Consider the following 17300-nt stretch of genomic DNA (forward strand, 5'->3'; position numbering starts at 1 on the left):
AGGAACCATATGTATTCGCATTTTTATGAGGTCCTGAATTTAACCAAGGTTTACTAAGTAGGAAATCCATTATATCTAAATACGACCGAAATCATAGGTTACTTCTACTGTATTTAAAATCAATATCTAGAAAAATGCACTAGAATTTCACTAAACAGCTTAACGTAGTCTACATCCACCATGCGGTCGTGTCTTGTACACAACCGCACCATTTTTTTTAGATTGGACCAAGAAACGAACCCGCCTCCTCCGGCTTGGGCTTAGTATTAAAGATCAGAAAAGTTTTTACGAATATTCAGGGAAGAGTAAAGTTATCGTATTCAATATCATACCCACCCCTGACAACATTCCAAAAAATTTGACCATTTCAAAACAGCACCATTGGCCCAATCAGCTTAATTAAACTTCACCTCTTTAATTTTTCCTATTGCAGCGCAACTCCGTATCTCCTGCCGAACGTGAAAAATACCGACCTCGATCACCTCTGGACCTGGACAGCGAAGCCAAACGACGGAAAGAGGAAAAACTAAACCACGTAAGTATCGGATTTCTTCCATTTACCATCTCTTCAAATCACACCTTTTCCTTCTTCAATTTTTGTGTCGTACATCCTCAAATTTCCACATACTAACAAGTAGCTCCTCTCTCTATGCCATAGTTCTCTAAATCACTTCGGGCGGGAAAACTCAATCTATCGAATCCAACTTACTAGCGACCAACAGAGCGAGCACCTGTGTGCGCTAGAGTGGATTGAACAGTTTCTTTCTACACCGCGACCTCAGAACACAAAGTTTCACCACAGACATACTTTTACGGAACCATTTCCAAACAATCAGTTTTCTTTAGTTAGTGCTACAACCCTCCCTTTTTCTCTCCGGATATTTTAGATTTTAGCAACCTTTTTAGTTTCCCCATTTATCTTCTAAAATTTCAATGCGACATGTGTATCAAAATTCCTCATATTATTTTACAGGACAACGAGGGCGACAAAAGCGAACAGGATTTAGTTGTGGACGTCGCAAACGATACGGTAAGGGTTTTCCCTTGACAACACGTAAACAACACAGCAAAAACACAAACCTTCATTTTTCCAATTGTAAACCGGTTTAGTTTGTTCACAAATTTTGATCCGTTTTTTAGTATGTCCTTTCCTGAGTTTAGTTGAAACACACACTAAGCTACTGACACACACACACAGCACACAAATCACAACCTCTATCAGCCACAGTAAAAAGTAAGCTCGCTCTGTTGTTATTGTTGTTGTTGTTGTTGTTGTTGTGTACATGCACTTTAGCAGCTCTAGCTAAACCGATCTAAGATCTAAGTCTGTAGATTTCCCGTCCGTTGTTGGTTTGCGTTTTCCACGATCCACGATATGATCCATATCTAACGACGAACCATGTTCATGATCGTACCATTCTTACAGGGTACACCTTCTCCGCGACCAAACGGTGATCATGCGTCACTGGAAAATCGAGATCGGGACAGTGTTGGGCTGAACGGAAGCGACAAGGCCGGTTCCAGCAGTCTGAAAGGTGTAAACGATCGACCTCCCTCCCGATCCGGATCCAGCTCGTCCCGATCGACCCCAAGCCTCAAAACTAAAGATGTAAGTTCTGTTCTTCCAAGCGATTAATGCTAGGTGATACAGTCCTAATGATTTTTTGTGGCATCTATTGCAGCTCGACAAACCAGGAACCCCTGGTGCAAAAGCCCGCGTCACCACGCCCAATTCTTCCAATCCGGGAGTTCCCAAAGCAGCAGTACCTCCAACGGCCGCCGGTTATCCGGCATCACCATATCAACGACCATCGGACCCATACGTGCGGCCACCGCTGGATCCCTACGGTCGACAACCGATGCCGTTTGATCCGCACGCCCAGCTACGGACCAACGGAATCCCACTGCCCGTCTCGAGTGGTAAACCGTGAGTAGAATTCGTCACCGTCGACGGCGTAGAAATATTCGACACTGCGTAACTAACTTTAACTTCATTCCCAAACAGTGCCTATTCCTTTCACATGAACGGCGAAGGCGGACCACAGCCGGTGCCCTTTCCTGCCGATGCCCTAACGGGGCCGGGAATCCCGCGACATGCCCGCCAGATCAATACGCTCTCGCACGGTGAAGTCGTCTGCGCAGTCACCATCTCCAATCCTACCAAATACGTCTACACCGGGGGTAAAGGATGCGTCAAGGTTTGGGACATTTCCCAACCCGGAAGCAAGAGTCCCGTCAGCCAGCTGGACTGCTTGGTAATACCTTACACTAATCAATGCTGAAATGCGTCCCCTGCTACAATTGTTTCGTTTTTTTTTCTATTCCCAGCAACGAGACAACTACATCCGATCGGTGAAACTCCTGCCGGATGGGCGAACGCTAATCGTCGGTGGTGAAGCATCGAACCTCTCCATCTGGGACCTGGCGAGTCCGACACCGAGAATCAAGGCTGAACTCACCTCGGCGGCACCGGCCTGCTACGCGCTGGCCATCAGTCCCGACTCGAAGGTGTGCTTCTCGTGCTGCAGCGATGGCAACATTGCCGTGTGGGATCTCCACAACCAGACGCTGGTGCGGCAGTTCCAGGGTCACACCGACGGTGCTTCCTGTATCGACATCAGTCCCGATGGCGTCCGACTGTGGACCGGAGGGCTGGACAACACGGTGCGGTCGTGGGATCTGCGGGAGGGCCGACAGCTGCAACAGCACGACTTCAGTTCCCAGATATTTTCACTCGGCTACTGTCCGACCGGTGAGTATTGGTGGCGAAACATAGGATTGACATGCTTTCGATTTTAAAACAATAGTCTTTGACGCAACAGGTGAATGGCTCGCCGTCGGAATGGAGAACTCCCACGTGGAGGTGCTGCACGCCACCAAGCAGGACAAGTATCAGTTGCATTTACACGAGAGCTGCGTGCTGTCGCTGAGGTTCGCCGCCTGCGGTAAATGGTTCGTCTCGACGGGCAAGGATAACCTGCTGAATGCCTGGCGTACGCCGTACGGTGCCAGTATATTCCAGGTAAGTGCATTATTTGCATTTTATAAAATTACTCATTTTTGGCTACAAGACTTTGAGAGTTTGAGAACAGCTACTAGTCAAAGAGTTACTCTGAAATTATGAGACTCCTTTTGCAACTCCAAGTAGGTACACCATGTAGGGGAGATTGGGGGTAAAATGCCCATGCCAAGGAAGATCTCTGTTTAATCCTCAGAGTTAATCGATATTTAAGTGCAATGCCATCTATATGTTGGATTAGGCTATTGGCAATACCGTATGCGTGATAATGTTTGCACCATCGTACAAATAAGGTTCCCGTTTCACCTGTGCATACAATGCATTGGTTTTCTCTGCATGAACGTAACCTTTAGCTCATACCGTAGTAGGCTGTGTATAAGAAAAAATGATTTACTTAGTTTGACAGTTGCACCATGACGAAGTGGCAGCGTATTCGTGATTTGTCCCACGCGCAAATGTCGCAAAAAGACATTTCAATCGCCGTGGGAGTGTCCCGGTGGACCGTCAAAAGGGTTTTAGACCGAGAAAAGAAAGGACAACTATCCGCGAAGGTCGTCCGAGGTCAGCTCGTGTTCCGAGGGTTATTGCTGCTAACAAAAGGAAGATTCGGGTGAATCCAGTGCGTTCAATAAGGAAAATGGCAAAGGAACACGGGATCATTGACTTTACGGCACGGAAGATCGTAAAGGAAGATTGCGGGGCGAACTCGAGGCACGGAAAAAAAACTCACCAACCGCATCCGGGAGCTTCGAGTCGAACGATGCAAGAAAATCTTGAACTTCCTTAAGCGAAAAAATGCGGTAATCCTGTTCACCGACGAGAGCATGTTTACCGTCGATCCCGTATCAATTTCCAGAACCGACCGATATATTAGTTCTCTTCCGGTAAAAGACGTGGCCGACGAGCACAAGAACGTGTATCTGACCAAGTATCCTGCTAGCGTTATAGTGTTTGGATTGGTGGCTTCCGATGACAAAAAATGGACCCGGTGTTCATTCCAGAAGGCGACAAGGTCAACACGGAGGTCTACATCGGGATTTTAAGTAAGTATGTTCTTCCGTGGATCAAAGAACAGTACGGTCCGAAGCCAAATGTTGTATTTCAACAAGATGGGGCTCCGTGCCACACCTCGAACCGCACTCAGAAGTGGTTGCAGGAACATCTTCCGTTCTGGGCGAAGGCTATGTGGCCGCCATCCAGCCCCGATTTTAATGCGCTGGATTACTCAATATGGCGCGTCATGAAGGCCAAGGCCTGTTCTAAACTCCACCCGAGTACAGCAAGCCTCAGACAAACATTGACCCGTACCGGAAACTCAATCGACGATTAACATAGTTTAAGACTCTGAGAAACATGCCTCCTTTGAATAAATAAAAAAAAAACTCGAAAACGAAATTTTTGAGAATTTTTTTAATATTGACATTGTTCAATGGTGCAAACATTATCACGCGTATGGTATATTTCAATTGATATGCTTGCAAAAATAGCTAAATTTTTGTTTAAGTTGCAAACATTTGAAAAGCAAACAAAAACCTGTTTTCGAAATAATACGGGACAAAATGCGCATATTGATTTCATGCCACGAAAGCATACATTTAGGCTATAGGTAGCTATGTTCTTTCTCTATTTAATTTAAAAGGTTCACGTCTGATGGATATTCTCAAGAAACTTCATATATTTGGAACTCAAACGCTAAGGATGGTAGTTTTGAGTTATTCTTTGCTCTGATAATCATTCAGGATGATTCCCAAGGACCCATTTGACTATTATATGGAACATGGAATTGAGGTCATGAATATTTTAAACCGACTTAGGGAGATGAAGAATATGAAATTGAAAAATATTAAGAAAACTCCATTTATTTGGACTCAAACACAAAGGGTGGTACTTTTGAACTATCCTTCGACTTGATAATCATGCAGTATGATTCTTACATTCCCATTTGAGGACTACTGGAACATGGAATTGATGCCATGAAAATTCTAAGCTAAGCGGCGCCGGTGGTGTAGTGGTAAGCGTGATTGCATCTCAACCCAAAAAGGTCTGGGTTCAATCCCAGTCGGCGCCGCCGGGATTTTCTGAGGCATAAAAACTCTGACCCATTTGAAGATTATTGGAACATGGAATTGACGCCATGATTATTTCAAGCTGACTTAGGGAGAAGAAAAATATGAAATTTAAAATTCTTAAGAAAACTTCATTTATGTGGGTGATAGTTTTGAACTTAGTCATTTGGCCTGAACATCAATCAAGATCATTCCCAAGGACCCATTTGACTATTCCTGGAACATTAAACTGATGCCATGGATATTCTAAGCTGACCTAAAGAAAAGGAAAATATGAAATTTTAAAATTTTAAGAAAACTCTAGCGGCGCCGGTGGTGTAGTGGTAAGCGTGATTAACTCTCACCCCAGCAGGCCTGGGTTCAATCTCAGTCGGCGCCGCCGGGATGTTCTGAGGCATAATATCTCTGATCACGCCTTCCTTCGGAAGGGAAGTAAAGCCGTTGGTCCCCGGTTCATGAGTTTGATGGGTCGATAGGTAGGTCCAGGTGTGGGAGTTGCCTTCCTGGCGTCGGTAGCATTGGTGCTCAGCACGGAAAACAAGATCGACGGAAAACAAATCAAGGAAAAAAAAAAAAAAAAGAAAACTCAGGACTGACAATGGAATCTTTCCTGAAACCATTCTAAATTTTGTTCATGGATTTCCTAAGCTTTTATGGAGTAGCTTAAACTTAAATTATGATCACTGATCTTATCTTATGTTCTGCTTTTCTTTGATCCACTATATTTTATTAAGGTTTCTGAGCCTCTAAAACCCTGAGCTTCTCTAAGGTTCCCTGAATATCTTGGATTATTTTCGGATTTCTCGAAGTTTCCCTGAATTCTTCAAAGGTTCCCTGATTTTATTGAAGGTTTCGAAAGGTCCTCTTTAAAACTTCTCCTCATGCTCCATACGCCTTCTTCGAGGCATCCGAAAAACAGTGGATCTCTGTTGAGACAGCCTTCGGAATGGCAATGCGTACTTGATTGAACAGTGAAAGCTGTTCTTGGAGTTTTCTCCAGGGTTCACCCACCGTTGAAGGTAGCGGTTAATCCCAACCAAGCCTTTGATTATCTCTCTCACGTAATGCCGACAACTGTTGCATGAATATTTTTGCCGATGTTATGGCGGCTCCCAAGAGCCCCAGAGGGTCAAACAGAGTGGCATATCGTTTGATCAGTGATGTGTCAGTATTCAAGCTTGGGATTGAAAACTGAAACCTGAGCGTATCCCAGTGTTTTGATCGAGGTATCTGGATACAAGACAATACCTTCTGATGAGCGAATCGCTAGATCTTCCTCAGGAACTCCTTCCAGCACTGCCAGACAGTTGGATGCCCAATTTCGCAACTTGAAACCACCAGCTGACATCATTGAATTCAGCTGAACTCGTAACGTCGTCCGCTCATGTATGCCATCATACAGGTAGGTGTTTACAAGAACCGCTTTCGCGGCGGGCGGATATTTGCCCTCCTCGTCCAGAGTCAGCTGATGAAGGTAACTCGCAACCGAGTGAATATGATCGGGCAAGCGACCACCAAGGTCAAAACACGTCTTCGCGGGATGAGGATGGTGATTGATGTTTCGTCTGGTTCCGTGCTTTCGTTATCGTCCTGGACTGCTGGGATACAAAATTTATCTACTGGATGAATCAGCAGTCCTGTTCCGGTTTTCAAGGTGACCACCCTCACAGTTCCGTCTTTACCGGGGTGTGTCTTCTAGTGCACGGGAGGTTGGTTCTCATCCTAGCGTTCCGATGTCGATGGGAATAGCTGGTTTCTACCGTTTTACTCGATATTGAAGCTGTCACAAGTATTCTCTTCGTCAACGCTTCCACAAATCCTGCACCCTTCGCTGGGTCAGCGCCATTGGTTTAGACGATTGAAAGGGACATCTGTGAAGTCTAGCTCTAGAAACGCTTGTAGTGATTCGCCGACCAGAAAATGAGCGGGCGTTAATGGCTGGAGATCGTTAGGATCATCGGAGACTTGTGTCAGAAGCGTAGCCATGTCTTCCGAAGATACGAGTGTTTCTCCTACAACCTTGGGGGAACGGAACCGATAGATCCGCTGATTGTTCCTCCAACACTCGAGTCTTATCCGTGACCTTGCCAAGGTGATTGGGTTTGTGAGGATTCAATGTAGTTTGGAATCCTTGCAAGGTATATGGTTTCAGGAAATCGAATAAAAAAAACATACTCGCGGTTACATTAAAACGAAGACAACAAATCAAGAAGACTGGCAACTCTTCCATTTTCTCATACAAACGCTATATAAGACAGGTACAATCGCGTCATCTGCCGCTCAAAGGTAAATGCTTCGAACGAACTTGATAGCAAAGGTTACATCCTCAGAAAAAGGGTTTGTGTATTTACTCATATTTCTATGCGTTGCTTCCACCTTCACTCAAGCGCAGCGCTACTGTATCTGTCGCTTGGATTCTGGTAAAGTTGCCAGTCTTCTTGATTTGTTGTCTTTGATAAAAACCTAACTGCAATCAGCACATTTGTTCTCCACTTAACACATAACATTTATTTACTTTGATACTAAACGTCAAATTATAAAACGCATAAGGTCTACCGCCGTGTTCGACTTGAGATACACCTACACGCTATTTGAAAACTACCCAAATTTGGGTATAATCTACCCAGATCGGTCAAAACTGAACATACCAAAAAATGGGTCAACTGTGTTGGGAGTGACAAGTTGACAAATGAACAACGTCGATCGGATCCATGTCAATGTTGTTCATTTGTCAACTTGTCACTCCCAACACAGTTTACCCATTTTGGGTAGATTCAGTTTTGACCGATCTGGGTGGATTCTACCCAAATTTGGGTAGTTTTGAAATAGCGTGTACAACCAACTGACGAGCTGTTCCACGAACGGCCTCTCCTGTCCGGTGATGTGTGCGTACTCCGTAACTCCAAGTATGGGATGATCAAACCCGGAGAATGATACCCAAAAATTACATCGCACTCACTCGTTATTGTGCAGAGGGACTTCCTATTTGGGGTGGGTTACTCTCCAACAGTCATACTTTTCATTCTGAATTTAACAATCTAATTGGCAAATCAAAGTTGGCTCTCGTGAAGAATAGAAGAACTATGAAAGTGATGATGGTTTCAAAATTTTCCACGGGGAAGTATACGAGTGCAATCTTAAAATGCTTTTATTTTAAAAATGGAGCATTTTATTTAAATCTGGTTACTGCTACAGTGGAAGAAAAGCGGAAGTCTATGTTTACACCTAAAAATCTGAAAAGAAATTATGTTTTCTGTATTATATGTCTATTGAGTAGTCCTGAAGTTTTCTACTAACGTAGCACTAACCAGATTTAAATAAAATGCTCCATTCACAAAATAAAAGCATTTTAAGATTGCACTCGTATACTTCCCCGTGGAAAATTTTGAAACCATCATCACTTTCATAGTTCTTCTATTCTTCACGAGAGCCAACTTTGATTTGCCAATCATGGAGTTGAAGTTGGAGTGGGTATTGGCAAATCAAAGTTGGCACTCGTGGAGAATAGAAGAACTATGAGAGTGATGATGGTTTCAAAATTTTCCACGGGTAGGTATACGAGTGCAATGTTAAAATGCTTTTATTTTGCAAATGGAGCATTTTATTTTAATCTGGTTGTCTATGTGTACACATAAAAATCTGAAAAGGAATTATTATTTCTAGATTATATGTCTATTGAGTAGTCCTGAAGTTTTCTACTAACGTAGCACTAACCAGATTTAAATAAAATGCTCCATTTTCAAAATAAAAGTATTTTAAAATTGCACTCGTATACCTCACAGTGTAAAATTTTGAAATCATCATCACTCTCACAGTTCTTCTATTCTCCACGAGTTCCAACTTTGAATTGCCAATAATTAGAGTCGGTATACATGCGAGTCACATCAAGAGTGAAGCCCTACCTATTGAACTTTCAAACCGGCTACCTATCGTGCAAAGTAAACAAACATTACGAAGCAATGAAATTAGAAACGTTATTTCGCGAGGCATCCTTCCTTTGACGGCTATTGCGGTATCATCTGCGAACTGGAAAAACACCCAACCGTCTCCGAGGGGAGGAATGTCGGAAGTGTAGATGCTGGAATGGAAAACGTGATCGAAAGACAACCGTTCAACGATACCTTGAACGACCTTTGCTGGAGGTAGTTACGGGTGATTTTAACCAGATGTAATGAGAAGTTGAAGTTACAAAGCTTGTACACAAGTCCGTCATGCCAAACATTGTCAAACGCCTTTTCAACGTCTAGCAAGGCCATAGCTGTGGACTTGGATACAGCTTTGTTACTTCGGATGTTATTCATCACCCGTACTAGCTGGTGATTGGTGGAGTGCCACTTCCTGAACCCGAACTGTTCCGGAAGGAGAATGTTGTTTTCCTCGACAAACTTGAGCAAACGATTGAGAATGAGTTTCTCGAACAATTTGATCAGCGCTGAAAGGAAGCTGATTGGTCTGTAGCTTGAAGGCAATGTTGGATCCGTACCGGGTTTGCGCATTGGTATGATTTTTGCTACCTTCCAGACGCTTGGAAAGTAATGCAGTTCCAAGCATCTGTTGAAGATAGCGGTTAGAAGAGACTGCACTTTCACGCTGAGTCTCTTCAAGATCAAGTTGAATATACCGTCAAACCCGGGAGCCTTCATATTCTTGGTACATTTCAGCGCTGAGTAAATCTGTAGTACTGTAATCTTATCGGCCGGAGGCACGACACAAAGTACAAAGGGAGGCATCTAGGTGTTGAACGTATTGCGCAACCTGATCTTCGAGCGGACTTTGGATAGTTGAGCCAAGCAACTGCGATGAAGCGACATGCTCGTCGATCGCATTTGCTTTCTCCTGTGGGGTGATTAAAAGCCGATCGTCATCATTTTCGATTCTGATAACTGGAACGGGTTTGGGATGAGTTTTCAGGACCTTGGCTGGTCTGTAGCGGTGAGTGATCGCAACAGCTTCCGTTTAATTTTGCCAGCTTTGTTTGTAACTCACACACGTGCCGAGACGAACTTGGAATGCGTAGGCATTGTTTTAATTGTCTTCTGTCGTTTCGCTTTTTCTCATCATCATATTGGGAGATTGCCGTAAAAGCGCAACGCAGATGTCACCACTGCATGATGATGATAATGTTGACAGAGTTCATACATATAAAATTCGTGAAAATTAGCATTTAATAATAATTTCCATCAAGCCTGCGTAAAATCTTTCCAATATAACATTCGAATTGAAGAAGGAAACGTTTTTACAATCAGACTGATGTGCATCTTTGACTTTTCCAGATGAACTTTCATAAGATTTATTCATTTCATTTCACGGCTCCATCAATGCTGCATCGTAAATATGATGTAAACAGAAGTAAATTGCTCAATTACTCAAAATGAAGATGATTTGTCATCTTGTTATCACTTTGAAAACCATCTAGCACCATTTTATAGTGTGGTGCGTGTTGAGTAAATAAATCAAGTTCCGTTGCGTTTTCCGTCGAAAATTGTGAGTATCAATATGTTTGCCTAAAAAAGGCCAGAATGAACATTCATTGAATATTGGCGTCCTATACAACCAATTCTCCATTATCACCAGCATGATACAATCTTTCCTAAGTAAATTCACTTAATTCCCACTTTCATCTTAGTGGAAATCTCACATATTAACAATTTTCCGAAAAATGCAGCTGCGCAGGAGGTAACCTCTCCCTGTGGGTGCAAACTTGTTATGCATAATTTTCCATGAAAATATCTCTGATCCATACCGAAATAATAACAGTTAGTTTGCAAACACGTTTTCTTACACGATTCAAGCAAAATTTTCCACGGGAAATTATTAGTTTTTGTTTATGGACCGATTTGGCCCAAAAATCGTCTGTTTTACTTGGAAAATTTGGAAACTATCCTCCTTCTAGTAGTTCACACTTCGAAATGTAGGTGGCGAAAGCTTGGAAAAGTTTCACTGCAAGACGCCAATTGCAGAAGTCTTCACTGTTTTCGTTGTGTTTTACATCATCAGCACCGAGTGTCACGTTTTGCCTGTGAGCAGCGACCATTACTGGTGATTGTTGTTTGCCATGGCTCTACCTCTCACTGCGTGACAAAACGTTCTGTCAGCGATACTCGGTTGATGCGTTGACGATTGTCGAGTGAATGTCATGATATTTTGCATCATTGCTGCCTGTTCACAGATCGGCCATTTCACGCCATTTTTGTCCAGATCTCCATTCCTCTGAAACTGGCGTCTACGTACATTTCTCAAGTGAATCAGTAATTGGGTATGGGAAACAATAGAAACAACTTACTCACAGGAACTTGTCAAACACATGCCTCGTCAGACACGGATATGGCCTGTTTGAGTCCTTCCAACGCCCGGTCGATGCCATCTACGGTGTCAAGCCACGGATCTTGGTCGATGCCTCTGTCAACCACACGTCCAAACTGCACCCAGTTGACGTGGTGGTAGTCTTTGTGCTCGCTTGGAGCTGGAGCCACGTTGATGTCGACTTCAGCTACCACCGGTTGGTGGTCGGAACTAAGATCGTTGTGCATCTCCGGCTTGTATAGTCCGATGTTCGACGTCAATCTATCCAGCGGGACAAACTTTACGAATTTCAAAGTTGATACGTGTTTTGGAATGTACCAATAGCGCACCATAGCGTACCTTCAAGGATGTTGAACGTACCTCAAAGCTTCCCGGAAAACTCGTGTCCCGCTGGATAGACATATACGATTTCAAACAATGACCAAGTCGATCGACCAGATTTCTACGGAAATGTGACGTACCGTAAGCGCTCTGGCTTCCGACTTTCTTCAGATGTTTCTTCCAGAAGTTTCTGCCAGCGTCTCCAGGAAGTTTCTTTCGTCTTCTCCAGGAAGTTCAATTAATTCTCCCAGAAATTTCTTTCGTCTTCTTCTGGAAGTTTGACCATAAGCCAAAAGTTTTTTGTTCGACTTCTATTGGAAGGTTTTTCCGAGCTTCTTCTCGCTTTCCCTGGAAATGGCTACTTCTGAAAATTTACTTCCGGTTTCCGAAACTTTTCTGGCTTCCTTTGGATGTGACATCCGATTTTTTCCGATAGTTTAGTTAAATTTTCGCCACAAGTTTCTCAATTCGTGTCTTGGAAGTTTCCCGGATGTTTTTCCAACTTTTCTTAGAACTTTCCTCGAACTTCATCCAGGAGAGCTTCTTTCGTCTTTCTCTGGATGTTTTATTTTTCAGCTTCGTTCAGAAGCTAATTCAAACATTCTCCGGAGTTTTCTTCCGGAATTTTCCGATCATTGTACAAAAGCTAAAATTTTGCTTTGATTAACGGCTTTCTCAGTCTTGAAACACTGCAACGACTACGATGTAATCTGCTCGACTTTTGGCCATGAGTTGTGGCCTTTTTCAAGGGAAAATATTGTTCGCCGTTATTGTCAATAGTTTAGTCGTTGTTGTGGCTGATTTTCCATATTTTGATTTCATTGAAAGATATTTATTTGAAAAAAACTACTTTCTCACAATTTTGATCACCACTTGAGAACAACGATAATTTAAAAAAATTAAATTTAAAAAAAATTAAATACTGTTTTAAGACTGAGTCGTCACCATAGTTAAAATTTTCGCTTTCATAAACGGCAAAAATATAAAATTAATTAAATAGTAAATACCGATAAATACCGATTTTTTAATACCTTTGATACCGATAAGCTTTAAAACAATCTGGCATCGCTGCTTCCCATCACACAAAGCAACCGACACTACTGAAGGCCGGCGCACAATAGATACGTTTTCAGGTTTTTTGACAGTTAGCCCATGCATTTTATCAGTCAAAAAACCCGAAAACATATGCATTGTGCGCCGACCTTGACGACGCTATTGAACTGGAAACCTTCGAACAACTCGACAGAGCGAGCATAAACCGAACTGTACTGCTTGACGGTCAAGCAAAGAATCTGATCTGATGAATTACTGTTTTTCTCTTGACGTGACTTATATACAGACTCTAAGGCTGTGAACCTGGGACTGTGAACCATTTGCCGAGTTAAACTTAAAGGCCCAAACGCAATGTGGACGGAAGCGGAACGGAAACGGAAAGTTTGACAGTTGTCACAAATGGCATCAAGAAGCCTAACCGATGTCGATTTGGTTCTAACTAGTTTTCAATCCGACAAGTAGGCTTACTCAGATCGGGCTTTTCCGTTGCCGCTGCCGTTCCGCTACCGCTGTCATTGCGCTTCTTAACTCGTGGTTAAAAGTGACATTTCGAAAGTTATTTTCTATGTTCGAAAATCCCTGTGCTGTCGATCGACCGGTTTTCGAGAAAAAACTTAGCCAAGGTTGTCAAAATTTAACTTCTTGTCTGTCAGAAGTAACCACGCTTGGGATAGCAGGGTTAATTGATAACTTTCCATCTGTCAAATTTTAACCAAAAGTTAAAATAATCCACCAAATGTTTCAGAGCCTAAGTATAATCTCACCGACTCCGACTCCACAGCCCACAGGTTGAAATAAATCAAATGCAAAGAATTGTGACACCCATTCTTAAACACCCTGTTGATCACGATCCGGTCTGTCGCGATACGATAACACCCCAATTAAACTTGAAATAACTAGGCTTTTCGAGTCAACTAGTTACCATAATCTGACTAGATTCGAAATGAAATATGTCAGACCAGCAACGTTGGGTGACTTTCACAATAATTCCCCACATTAGACGAACTCTAATGATTAAATTTTCCCCCTCTTTTTCTCGTTCCAGTCCAAGGAGACCTCTTCAGTACTTAGTTGTGATATATCGACCGATGACAAGTACATCGTCACCGGTTCCGGCGACAAGAAGGCCACCGTCTACGAGGTCATCTATTAAAAGAAAAACACAGTATAGCTAAAAGTGCAGCCCATCCCCCTGTTACATCGAAACCCAGCAGCCAGCAACCGTGAGTAACATCACACTATTCTCTTACTATAAGAAGACGCAGATCGACAGCAGCAAAAGCGTAACCCTTTCGGGACGGAACATTTCTAGAACAAAACAAAAAAAAAATGTTGGCTCATTTTCTACCCCGCAAAGGGTGTGGAAATTATTCATTGATATTTCAGTACACATGTTATAAATAGTTGATTCGTAATGAACAAATGATCTTAAATATAAAATTTAAGGAAATAATTCTTAAAGCTTTTCGGCTAACACATCTTGTTTCAAACTGCATGGATGCAATTAAATCGTCCTTGGTAAATTATGCGTTGTTGATCAAAACACGTGCGATCAAATTTGACATTATACAAAGTCATGATTCCGATTTCTTAAACAAAAACACAAAACAGTTCGTCTCGAAAGGTCAAATCCTGATTTGAATGTAAAAAGTAAAACAACCAAAACAAAAAAGTGACTTAAATCAAGGAACAGATCCAAGAATCTTATTACATACAGCAGCTGTATCAGTTCAGTTTCTTTACGCAGCTTATGAGCGATAGGGCGGAACAACGCTCGAGTAGACGTGCAGTTAAGAATTGATATCTTCTCACGCGCAAGCTCCTTGATTGGATACACACAAACACTTCTAGTAAATGAGCAAACAGATTACAAAAAAACTACTAATGCTACAAATGCTAAGTGGTAAGATTATGATCTAAGTAATTTAAATTCAATTAAAGGAAGAAAAATCAACCGAGCAAAGCACTCCTTTAATTAAACAGAAAAATCAAAGAATTAATTGTAGAAACTAGGTGGTAATCTGAAGCGTGTAAGAGCAAACAAAGGGAACCGATTAATTTAATTATCAAAATTCTTAGTGATTATCATATAAATTAATAGAAGAGTATTGTACAGTATTTGAGAAACTCGTAATGTTAATTATGGTTATAAGCCCTCTCCCAGTAAATAAAACCGACGAAAGAAAAAAAAAAAACAAAAGATAATGCAAAAACAAAACAAGCGTTGAGCGAGAGATCCCTCGAGGTTTCAAGTGGAAATTTATCTCAAATTTAACGGAAAATTTTAAGAAAAAAAACATGCTTGATGGAATCAAAACTTACATCTAATTGTTTTCTTAAATCCTTCTTAGAAAAATAACAAAAAAAAAAGCGAGATCGTGTCAATGTCATTTTGTTGCATTTTTCCTATTCATTTTCGAGAGAAAAAAAGTGTAAGATATTTCAACCTTTAGTGACCAAAATACAAAAAAAAGCAAAAGAAGAACAAAGCGAGCGATAAAGTATAATTGTTATCGAATCACCACGAATTGACACACAGAGAAGAACAGAAGCACTCGAACCCCTGTTTTCATCACTCTAACCACTCTAACCTAATGCTTACTAAATTCCAACCAAGGCAGAGGCAGAATTAAACAAATACAACACAAACACAAGATAAAGCGAGAGAGAAGAGAGCCGCATATGAGGAAGAGACTTGAACAAAGGAAAACGGAACTACAAACAGTGCTAAAACGAAAGGATTCTCAAAATTCACTCCCACACACAAGACTAGTGGTGCACACGTATCCTTGGCAAGGATGGGAAAGCCCAACTGGTAAATAGCGAAAAGTACAGCTTAAGACGAAACGACGGGAATTCTGAGAAAAAAAAACCAACCACACACTGGAAAGTTCAATATAAATATTATAAATGAATATTTTTAGACATGAAAATATTGAAAATTTTAGGTCGTTGTCACTTTATCCGAACAATCCATGAGTTCTTCAAAACAAAAATGACCCAGCACAAACTTTCACTCCGAGCAAATCGCATCCATTTATTTCATCATCACCACTCTAAACTAGTCCACACATCTCCATCCATATCACACCTTGTTCGCACTCTTCGGCTTCCGTCCCGGTTTGCCCCGGGGCAGATTGATCCACACTGCTTTCGACTTGCCGGCGGCGATCTTCCTCTCGTGCACCTTCCGGTGCTTGGCCAGATGATCCGAACGGGAGAAACACTTGGGACAAAAGTCGCACTTGTACGGCCGAATGCCGGAATGGGACCGGAAGTGGCGCGCCAACTCATCCGATCGGGAGAACCGCCACTTGCAACCGCTCCACTTGCAGTGATACGGTTTATCGCCCACGTGCCGCCGGAGGTGCGCCTTCAGGTGTACCGGCTTGGCGTACACTTTCCGGCAGGATTCGAACGGACAGACGAAGCTCGGCGCCGGTTGCTCCTCCGGCGTTCCCTGATCGTTAGTCGACGGATTCGGTTCCGATTTCCGCAGGAATGCATCACATGAATCGTCGCAGAGAAACGTTCGCTCCGGTAGCCGGAAGTCGTTGTCCCAAATTTGGCTAAAGTTGACACAACTGTACTCAAGGATGAAGTTCTCCACATGCGCTTCCAGATCTTCACCGATGGGATCAGCCTGGTTTGTCGCAGTCTTCGATTCAACGACCTCATTGACCACCAGATCATCTCCCTGTTGGAAGACATCGAACAGATCTTCGTGAAACTCGGTATAGAACTGATAGAACCCGTTGGCGAGAAAATCCTCTGTTGAAGCGTCAAAACTGTCCATCCTCAACCCTTCGACAATCGAACTGCAACTGATCATCGCCAATAGTCTGTAACAGACAAAAATTTCCCCGGATGATCCAGACATGTCGCCGGATGAAATTGATATACGACCGACGGACGACAAAGTCCATGACGTCTACCGCTGAACTGATAAAATGCACAACACATGCCAAATGACTTCTGGAAAGTGTACGACGCGATCCTATATGAATATCTAGTGCTACTCAATGTCTCCTGATTGGACACGAGCTATAAACCAGAAGCCCTTTTCGCGGGCATCGATCAGCCGAAATAATCCTCATCGACAGACACACGGAACCCCAGGAGAAAGAAGCAAAGATACGACATGGCTAATGACCTCTATCTACCGCGTGTCTTCCAGCTTCAGAGCAAAGCAGCAGCAACACTCTATAACAAAATAGCGACACGTTATCGCACTTGTTTTGCCATGTCGTTTATCCGTGAAATGCGACTAATGATGATGCCGCCATCCTCAGCCAAATCAGAATAGCTGAAAACCAGATGCACTATGCCGCTTTTTTACTCTCGATTTTCTGTCGGTTAGTGATAAAATCAGGCGCGTCGAGCGACGGTGTGATGACTTCCAGGAGGTCAGCTCTGTATAGTTGGCAGGGAATATCAATTCCAATGGACTTATGCTATTAACAACATAACGGTGACTTCCCAGACATCTAGAAGTTGTATAGCAATGTACATATAGAGTATCGTAAATTGCTACAGAA

At 42.6% G+C, this 17300-nt stretch overlaps 2 protein-coding genes across 16 annotated transcripts in view; one reads left to right on the plus strand and one right to left on the minus strand.

The window, feature by feature from the left end:
* The window catches only part of gro (groucho), a 442779-nt gene extending 427075 nt beyond the window's left edge, over window positions 1–15704 (plus strand). For 7 of the 15 annotated variants that reach the window (XM_065220636.1, XM_065220638.1, XM_065220639.1 and 4 more), the window contains 8 exons: window positions 434–535; window positions 974–1030; window positions 1427–1609; window positions 1683–1927; window positions 2006–2255; window positions 2329–2752; window positions 2808–3022; window positions 13808–15704. In XM_065220636.1, the coding sequence (XP_065076708.1) occupies window positions 434–535; window positions 974–1030; window positions 1427–1609; window positions 1683–1927; window positions 2006–2255; window positions 2329–2752; window positions 2808–3022; window positions 13808–13915 (1584 nt within the window). In that variant the 3' untranslated portion in view covers window positions 13916–15704. The remainder of the gene's footprint in view (window positions 1–433; window positions 536–973; window positions 1031–1426; window positions 1610–1682; window positions 1928–2005; window positions 2256–2328; window positions 2753–2807; window positions 3023–13807) is intronic. The other 8 variants (XM_065220640.1, XM_065220641.1, XM_065220643.1 and 5 more) reach the window with 3 other exon arrangements.
* Window positions 15705–15847: 143 nt separating this feature from the next.
* Window positions 15848–16784, minus strand: LOC135700249 (Kruppel-like factor 1). The gene has a single exon (XM_065220694.1). The coding sequence runs from the start codon at window positions 16640–16642 to the stop codon at window positions 15848–15850; it is 795 nt and encodes a 264-aa protein (XP_065076766.1). The 5' UTR covers window positions 16643–16784.
* Window positions 16785–17300: the final 516 nt, after the last annotated feature.

Source organism: Ochlerotatus camptorhynchus, unplaced genomic scaffold, assembly GCF_037179485.1.
Source record: "Ochlerotatus camptorhynchus isolate MF236.1 unplaced genomic scaffold, CSIRO-AGI_Acam_v1.1 ptg000130l, whole genome shotgun sequence".
In the NCBI taxonomy this organism is placed as follows: domain Eukaryota; kingdom Metazoa; phylum Arthropoda; class Insecta; order Diptera; family Culicidae; genus Ochlerotatus; species Ochlerotatus camptorhynchus.

Bases quoted from the DNA above. Each gene is read 5' to 3' on its own strand.
- LOC135700249 (XM_065220694.1), bottom strand. From the start codon at position 16,642: ATGTCTGGATCATCCGGGGAAATTTTTGTCTGTTACAGACTATTGGCG.